The sequence below is a fragment of the Macrobrachium nipponense genome, chromosome 22, assembly GCF_015104395.2.
Source record: "Macrobrachium nipponense isolate FS-2020 chromosome 22, ASM1510439v2, whole genome shotgun sequence".
Lineage (NCBI taxonomy): Eukaryota > Metazoa > Arthropoda > Malacostraca > Decapoda > Palaemonidae > Macrobrachium > Macrobrachium nipponense.
In genome coordinates, this window is record NC_087213.1 from 54838646 (window position 1) to 54848645 (window position 10000).

The following is a 10000-nucleotide window of genomic DNA, read 5'->3' on the forward strand; positions in this document are numbered from 1 at the left end:
TATATATATATATATATATATATATATATATATTAAGATAAGTGGGGTCTCTTCTTTCTGTATTTCCCTTTACCTTGTGTTACCTCTTCCTAAGGAACAATATAATATTCTTTGGAAGCTTGAATTTCAAGTCAGTGGCTCCTCTAGTGAGCTTGTTCCATGTGAATAGGTTTCATCTTCTGAATAATATTAATAATAATACTACTACTACTAATAATAATAATAATAATTGTGTGTGTAAGTGTTTGGAGACTCCTTGCCATAAGGTTAATGTGAGAATTATTGCGTGAGCAGAGGGCGTAGGCCTAGAGTCAGCAGAGGTAAGAGAGAGAGAGAGGCAATAGGCCTAGGCCTTTTACAAATGAATGTCTGGTTTCCGGTGGATCCATTTATTCATTTGCGGTTCTCGGCAAGTCAGTGTGATTGCCGGGGGGAGGGGGGACCCCTCTGGCGGTGGTTAGGGGAGGGGGTTTAAGAAATATATTTATACAAAGGAAAAAGTTCTCCTTCAGAAATCTTGGTATATTTTTTCGAAGTTTGTTGGTGGTCTTGAATGTCACCTCTCTCTCTCTCTCTCTCTCTCTCTCTCTCTCTCTCTCTCTCTCTCTCTCTCTCTACAATAAAAAACATCAATGAGAGAGAAAGAGAGAGAGAAAAAGAAAGAAAGAAAATGTGACCAATCTCACGTTCAGTCACTGCTTTGTCTTAATACACCCAAGAGACGGAATAACAACAGAAGGTGTGACCACCGCGGGATCCAATCGCTGTCGTCCTCTCTCTCTCTCTCTCTCTCTCTCTGTGACGTCACAGGAGCACACCGACTGGGCGATGCACTTGTCACTCACTCAGTTGCATTGTTGCAGTTCGCGATTATGGGTGTGTGTTCCCTATTTGGGTGCACTAATAGTTCCAGACAGAAAGGATTCGTTTCCACAGGTTCCCTAGAGACCCCGAGGTGTCCAAAGTATGGCTTAACGCATGTAAAAGAAGTGATAGCATCAACGTTAAGGATGCCAGGATTTGTTCTGTCCATTTCCGGACGGAAGATTACGAAAGAAGTCTTCAACATGAACTGCTACCACAACTTTACCAGAGAAATTATCTCAAATTAAAGAAAACCGCAGTTCCCTCTGTAAATTTACCTGTTAAGGACGTAAAGTCAGGTATGGTTTAACAATTTGTTTACAATCTCTTTCGTGCAGTTTTGAGTGACATATCATCGGTTGATAAGTAGCCTGGACTAAATTCTTGAAATGAAGTACAAAATTAGAATAGGCCTAGCCTATGCAATGAATGAAGAAATGATCGGATTAAGGCTATCCAATTTTTTTTCTTTTATACTTTCTTTTTATGAATGTAATGTTCGAACAGGTGATTAGGCCTATGCTTAGTGACCTACTTCTGAGTAGTCTTCCTGTACAGACAATAATTAGGCCTTGATCTTTTACATTCTTAGGAACACCACTAAGGGATATCGTGGGGTCAGAATCTGGTAATAAAAGCATACTAGACCTATTGATGAGTCACGTAGTGTATGGAGAATTAAATGGCTTTCATTAGCCTAATCATCCAACAGCTTTTCTTATCTATGAATAGGCCCAAACTCATTATACACACACACACACACACCACACACACACACACACATATATATATATATATATATATATATATATATATATATATATATATATATTGTATGTCATTTGTATATACATATATATATCTATAGTATATATATACTATATATATATATATAGTATATATATTGTATATATATATCGAGCTACAATGTCCTTTAATATCTAATTCGCTCTACCTCGGAATTAATATATTTTCATATATGCTTACCGAAGGGGAATTTTTTTTCTCGATAATAGACTAGCCTGGACCAGGGCGCGAACCCATGGATCCTTTCAAATCCAGGAACGTCAGTGAAGCTTTTACCTACTACACCACCGCGAGAGCTTCACTGACGTTCCTGGATTTGAAAGGATCCATGGGTTCGCGCCCTGGTCCAGGCAAGTCTATTATCGAGAAAAAAATTCTCCTTCGGTTAAGCATATATGAAAATATTAATTAATTCCGAGGTAGAGCGAATTAGATATTAAAGGACATTGTAGCTCGATATATGTATATGAATCGGAAATGTGATATGACTTATATATGTATAGATATATATATATATATATATATATATATATGTATATATATATATATATATTATATATATATATATATATATTATATATATTGTATATATATATATATATATATATGTATACATATATAATGTATATATTTATATATATATATATATATATATATATATAGTATATATATATATATGTATATACATGTATATATATATATATATTATATATTATATTATATATATATATATGTATATATATTATATATATATACATATATATATGTATATTCAAATTGTTCTTCAGAAAAGAGAGGTTTCAGCGACATTTTTACTCGCTGAAGTTTTGTATTTGCAACCGATAAATCCCCGACAAGCTCTTCATTCTTAGCCTTCAATGTGCATTTTCCTGCTGCAGTCTATTGATTTCACATTTCGAACTTTCAATCAGGATTCCAGGTGAGACAAGAAACCCCACCCCCCCCCCCACACCCCTATGTGCGGGCACCCATATATATATATATATATATATATATATATATATATATATATATATATATATATATATTATATATATATATATATATATATATATATAATATATGTTACAGTGAATCTGTATAATCAGGGAATATATATATTCTCTGATATTTTCAGGGAATGTGCATAATGTCTGATTCACTCAGAGGATATGTATATTCTCTGAAATTTTTAGTGAATATACATATTCCCTGATTATTCGGCCTTATTATTATACAGATTCCCTGAATCGTGTTTGGTATGAAAGAACAATGAAATAAATAGCTGAAAAGATAAACAAAGCCTTGTTTTCACAATGTAAACTTGAATGTAAACACAATGTAAACCACTGAACTAGCGAACCATGGTAGGAGTCCATCTAATTACCACCTTCCAACCCCGGTGCTATACCCCCCCCCCCATCCCCTCAACACTACAAGGTCAGGCAAAGTTTAACTCACCAGTCATACGCCATCCTTCCTACTGTCAACACCATGACAAATCCAACTGAGCGTGATTTAGAAGCACATTTTCGGGAAGAATTATTCCAAAGAAGTGAAGGAAAGAAATCTGTCTTGCTTCCAAAAGAACAGTATAATGAAATTATTTCAGAACTGACAGCAATTGACAAGTCAGGCAAAAAGACGCCTCACGAATACTACCTTCTGAAGAAGTATGAGATCCTCAAGTGTGGTGATGTTCTCAAGTTGATTAGAAGACGGACTGCCAATGAAGATCCTATCTATTTTGCTACATTGGAGGATACATTCGACATTATTAAGCGTGCTCATATTGCAACTGGCCACGGAGGGCGCGATAAGATGGTAAAGGAATTAAATAAAAAGTATGCCAACATTACCCATGATGCAATATCTATTTACAAATCACTGTGCATCGAATGTCAGCGTAAACGTAAGCGACCAACAACCAAAGGGACTGTTGTTCGACCTATTCTGACAAAGAACTTTGGCTCCAGATCACAAGTTGACCTTGTAGACATGCAGGCGATGAAGTGGATAATGGTCTACCAAGATCATCTTACAAAGTTCTGTGTATTGAGACCTCTCACATCAAAACGTGCTGCAGAAGTTGCGTATCAGCTGTTGGATATTTTTCTTTTACTTGGTGCACCGGAAATTCTACAAAGTGACAACGGATCGGAGTTTACTGCTTGTGTTATTACAGAACTTAAACTGCTTTGGCCTGATCTCGTAATGGTTCATGGAAAACCTAGATATCCTCAGAGCCAGGGGTCAGTTGAACGAGCAAACTGTGATATTAAAGATATGTTGGTAGATTGGTTGAGTGATAATAATACAACAGACTGGAGAGTTGGTTTAAAATTTGTGCAGTTTCAAAAAAACTCTAGCTACCATTCTGGCATTAGAAGGTCACCATTTGCTGCATTGTTTGGATCCGATGCAAAAGTAGGACTGACAACTTCAGCTATTCCACATGATGTAATTCACCGTCTCCAAAGTGAGGACGATTTGCTGGCCGTAATTACGGAAGAAACAACTTCAGATGAACCACCTGCTGTCGAACCAGTTACTGCTAAACCACCTGCTGTCGAACCAGTTACTGCTGAACCACCTGTTGTCGAACCAGTTACTGCTGAACCACCTGCTGTCGAACAAGTTACTGCTGAACCACCTGCTGTCGAACAAGTCACTGCACTGGGAGTATTGTGCACGACTGTGATTAGAGGTTAGTCAGTAGGGTATCCTTATGGTCGAACGGATAACAAATTTCCCTCAATGCACTGTATTTTTATGTTATTATGTGGATTGTAGTGAGTGTAATGTTTCTCTCTCTCTCTCTCTCTCTCTCTCTCTCTCTCTCTCTCTCTCTCTCTCTTTAGTGATTTATTCCATTATTCTACCATACCATACAAGTTTACATTGTGAAAACAAGGCTTTGTTTATCGTTTCAGCTATTTATTTCATTGTTCTTTCATACCAAACACGATTCAGGGAATCTGTATAATAATAAGGCCGAATAATCAGGGAATATGTATATTCACTAAAAATTTCAGGGAATATACATATCCTCTGAGTGAATCAGACATTATGCACATTCCCTGAAAATATCAGAGAATATATATATTCCCTGATTATACAGATTCACTGTAACATATACTATATATATATATACACTGTAACACACACACACACACACACACACACACACATATATATATATATATATATATATATATATATATATATATATATATATATATATATATGGGTGCCCGCACATAGGGGTGAGGGGGTGGGGGTTTCTTGTCTCACCTGGAATCCTGATTGAAAGTTCGAAATGTGAAATCAATAGACTGCAGCAGGAAAATGCACAATTGAAGGCTAAGAATGAAGAGCTTGTCGGGGATTTATCGGTTGCAAATACAAAACTTCAGCGAGTAAAAATGTCGCTGAAACACCTCTTTTCTGAAGAACAATTTGAATTATTTTTTTCGGAAAAAACAATACGGAAGTGGTCTAATTCAGATATTTCTTTAGCATTGTCATTAAGAGTACTGAGTCCTAGAACCTATCGATATTTGAGAATTTCTTGTAAATTACCATTCCGGAGCATTACAGCACTGAATCGATGGGCAAGGCTTCTACCTGTCATTGAGTTAATGGTTGCTAAAGGTAAAGCTATGTCCCTTACTGAAAAAAGTCTGTCTTATGTTTCGATGAAATGAAGGTAGAAGAAAGATGGTCCTTTGATGGATCTAATGGCACAATCTATGAACCTCATAAACAAGTACGAGTGGTTATAATACGTGGTCTCTTTGGTAAATGAAAGCAACCAGTTTATTATGAATTTGATCAACCCACGACGAAAGATATCTTGTTTGCCTTGATTGATCAGTTTGAGAAGGCAGGTTTCCCTGTTGTAAGTATGACATCGGATATGAGAAGTACCAATCAAGGTCTGCTTAAAGCCCTTCAGATATCTGTTGAAAATGCCAATTCCTCCTCGTGTCTCAACTCAGCTCAGAGTAGATAGATTGTTTGTATGGTGTTTTTACTTTGCCTGGAACCAGTGGTTATTCAGCAACGGGACCAACGGCTTGACGTGACTTCCAAACCACGTCCAGAGTGAACTTATATCACCAGAAATATACATCTCTAACCCTTCAGTGGAATGGCCGAGAATCGAACTCGCAGCCGCCGAGGTGGCAGGCTAAGACCATACTGATCACGCCACCGAGGCCCTCAGAGTAGATAGATCTTTCAAGCAATTTTTATTTGCCTATCTATTACCTTTAGTGAATTAGGCTACTAATTCTGTTACTACTCTATCTACTCTCGATTTAAAGTTAGCTCATAAGATAAATATGACTCACTTAACTGTCAATAGATATTTGTCACAGTAAAGGTTTACTGAAAAGTATGCGTTGTAGGGAGACTTCTGATTGAATAATGTTGATTGATAAGTGGTTTGATATAATGAATTCTTGTATGAGAGACGACTCTGTAAAAGTTAGCAGAAACGCATTTTTGGGCGAGAAACCCCAAATGGACATTCTTGACAAAATGATAACATTTGCTCAAGAATTACGGGTCAGAGGTAAAATGTATCCTTTTCAGAAACGCATTATTATATCATCAGATCAGTCAAAGGATTGTGTACAATATGTTGCATGAGAAATTTGATATTGAATACGTGATGACCAGGCGATTGTCCCAAGACAGTGTTGAACATTTTTGTTCTTAAATTCGACAAGTAGGGCATTATCATGATCACCATCCCCAGTGTAGTTCAAGTATAGACTGAGGAATATCTTGTTAGGTAAGAACAACATTTTAAGCAATCACGGTCATAATGTCGCTCCCAATGATGTGTAATACTAGTGTTATGGAACCAGGTAAGTCTTGGGTTTCCAAAACCCCTGAAGAAAGTGACTCCAGTCATGTTGACTTGGACTCTGAATTATGTATCTCTGGTCATCTCTTGATGAGAATTTCTCAGGTAGGTCTACCTAATGGGCTGGAGGAAGAGGATTTTGTAGATCTTGGAGTAGGTCTGAAAATAGTATAGAAATGGAAGCCTTGAATTATCTGGGAGGTTGTATAGCTCATAAGTACAGAAATAAATATCATTCCTTAGGATTCCCAGATAACGAAGGCCTAAACAACGACTGGATCTCCGAAGTGAGGAGGAAAGTGTTGTTTAGGCCCAGTCCTCAATTTTTTGAATAATTGAAAGGAAATGGAACAACTCTTTAAATCTTTCATGGGGAACATTTGAAACCAGCTATTGATGGGATTACGAAATTAGTTAATATTTTCAGGGAATTAAGCATTGATGTTCCAGAGGAAGTAATAGTAATGGACTTCTTTATTAGGTGCAGAATACATTTTAGGGTGAAGATATTAAATGCTGAAAGGAAGTCAGAATTTATTAAAAAAGGTGTAAACAAAATGAAAAAAATTCTTCAGTAATTTTGTTGTATATAAAAGAACACTACACTAATTCAAAAAAAGTCTGGATTTTTTTTTAGTTTTTTTTTCATATTCGTTCACCTTCACTTTCATTGTTTGTATTCCAACAAGATTATATTCTGTATGGTAAGGTCTTAGATATCTTGATATAGCTGTGTTTTAAGTGATAGAGAGAGAGAAGAGAGAAAATATTTTCCTGTATGGAAATTGTGATCACCAGCATAGCAACAAATTACTGTCAAAACGTAATCATTGAGTGCACTGCCCAGTCGACGCGCACCTGTGACGTCACAGTGCGGCACCCGAGCGACCGACGATCTCGCCTGATGTTATTCCGTCTTATTCTGAATAATAATAATTGTGTGTGTGTGTTTGGAGACTCCTTGCCATAAGGTTAATGTGAGAGTTGTTGCGGGAGCATAGGGCGTAGGCCTAGAGACAGCAGAGGTAGAGAGAGAGTGAGAGAGAGAGGCAATAGGCCTAAGCCTTTTACAAATGAATGTCTGGTTTCCGGTGGAGCCTTTTATTTATTTGCGCTCCTCGGCAAGTCAGTGTGATTCGGGGGGGGGGGAGTGAGGGGGAGGGGGTTTAAGAAATATATGTATACAAAGGAAAAAGTTCTCCTTGGTATCATTCGAATTTTTTCGAAGTTGGTGCTCTCTCTCTCTCTCTCTCTCTCTCTCTCTCTCTCTCTCTCTCTCTCTCTCATAGAAAAAACATTGTTAAAAGAGAGAGAGGAAAAGCAACTAATTTCTCTCTCTCTCTCTCTCTCTCTCTCTCTCTCACACACACACACACACACACACACACACAAACAATGAAAAAAACTTCAATGAGAGAGAGAGAAGAGGTGACTAATCTCACGTTCAGTCATTTTGTTTCTTATTACACCTGTCTGTTCGTCTGTCTTCTTACCCCACCACACATCTCTTCTCTCTCTCTCTCTCTCTCTCTCTCTCTCTCTCAAACGTCACAGGAACTGAGCCCATTTCATTTATCCAATTTCACTAAGCCAATGGGCTTCCAAGAAGAGAGACAGACAGACAGGTGGGGCCGGAGGAGGGGTAGGGGGTGGGGGAAGGAGGGGAAGGGTATGGGGTGGGGAAGGAGGTGTGTACGGCTTCCATAATTACGAGTCACAGACAAGAACGAATGTCACCGACGTATAATAATATTAATAATAAATAGACAATGTCATAATTTTTAAATGTCATGGATTTTAGTAATATGTTGAATTATAATATTTATTTTGTTTATTTAAATTAAGTCATTTTTGATACTTGCACTTATTATTATTATTATTATTTATTATTATTATTATTATTATTATTATTATTATTATTATTATTATTATATAAGTAACACGACTTCCTTAGTTTGTTGCAAGTCAATGTAAATTGTTAGTATGTTCTTAGCTTTGTTTACATATATATATATATATATATATCCACTCGTCAATGCACGCTTAATTAGACCGATGGTACTATACGTGAAACCAAAAGTTTGCCTCCTGCCAGTACTCTCTCTCTCTCTCTCCATCTGTGTCCTTTTCATTCTCGCTGTCTCCTCGTACCTGTTACCCTTCTCAGAGATCTGAGTACGGATGCTGTAGATGAATCTAAGATGGCGTCATCATTCCCTTCCTTTGGAGAGAGTGAGAGAGAGAATTCTTGGCATTTCGACCGTTTCTTGATAGTATCCCTAAGAGACAACTGTCTATAAGGGCGAAAGTCCCCTGATGCTTACGTATAAGGCAGGGGAAGCGTAAAACGACTGTGAATGTCATCACTCGATAAGGGTGGTTTTCCCATGGCCGGTAGCGGTGAGTGTTGCCGTCGTGGCGGTCTTCTTTTTTGCTTATGATAAGCTGTACTGTACAATTATGATTTTTTTGTTTTGTTTTATGCTTGCAACGACCTTTTTCCTTATTCCTTTGCTTGTTAGTCTGTGTCCAGAGAGAGAGAATGCATTACCCTATGCTACAAATACATGCACCAAAAGAATTCCTCTGAAAACTATTATACCCCTGTGGCATCTGTTAAAATAAGACAAATTGTTTGGCGCGAAAGGAGGTAAGGAGAGACTCACATCGCCACTACTCTTCAGAATCAGAGACTGTTAGTCACCTCTGGGCAGTTGCATTAAGTATAGTTGCTGGTCAGTAGTACTCCGGGGTTATTGCCTCGAATCTGCTTATGTGTCTCCCGTATTGTTTGCTTTCACTGAAGCATGGGAAAAGTGATGGAGCAGCTCAGACCTGACCAGATTGCAAGTATTACTTCGTTGTGCAGGGCGGGGAAATCAAACAAAGAAATAGCGTGTCTAACCAGTTTGTCCCTGCGCAGTGTCCAGCGCTGGACGAAGAAATTCCGCGATGGCGGGGCAGTTGACCCGCCATTACAAGGGAAGTCGACGGGAAGGCCTAGGAAGATTACGACAGGGACTTTGAAGGTCCTGAGGAAGCAGGTGGATGCCGATCCATGTCTTAGAGCACCACAGTTAAAAGAAAAGAACCCCGTCCTACTTGGAAACGTGAGTGTTAGGACTGTACAGCGACGCTTGAGTGACAACTTGAAAATCTCCCGCTGCTTTGCTGGCCGGAAACCGATGATCACCCTTAGACAGCGGGCGAATCGGGTGTCTTTTTGCCACAAATACCTTCAATGGGATGCAGACAAGTGGCAGAAAGTTTTATGGAGTGATGAAGCAGTGTTTACTGTTACTAGGATCCACGATGGTAAAGTGTGTCGTCGCCCTGGTAATGTTCTTTGCGATCCTAAGTTCACACAGGGTACAGTAAGGCATCCGGATTCGTTAATGGTGTGGGGTGCTTTTGGGGGTCATGGTGTGGGGTGTTTAATTGCACTTCCTAAGA

At 38.2% G+C, this 10000-nt stretch overlaps 2 protein-coding genes across 12 annotated transcripts in view; both read left to right on the forward strand.

Moving 5' to 3' along the window:
- The window catches only part of LOC135198676 (uncharacterized), a 202681-nt gene that overhangs the window by 78837 nt on the left and 113844 nt on the right, over positions 1-10000 (forward strand). Inside the window, exon 1 of one of the 11 annotated variants that reach the window (XM_064226489.1) lies at positions 9291-10000. This exon is cut by the window's right edge and continues 396 nt beyond it. The exons of the other annotated variants lie outside the window; for them this stretch is intronic. Coding sequence (XP_064082559.1) covers positions 9355-10000 — 646 coding nt within the window. The 5' untranslated portion in view covers positions 9291-9354. Of the gene's footprint in view, positions 1-9290 lie in introns of those variants that run through there. 11 annotated transcript variants of the gene reach the window in all.
- On the forward strand, positions 3166-4383 carry LOC135198842 (KRAB-A domain-containing protein 2-like). The gene has a single exon (XM_064226812.1). The coding sequence runs from the start codon at positions 3166-3168 to the stop codon at positions 4381-4383; it is 1218 nt and encodes a 405-aa protein (XP_064082882.1).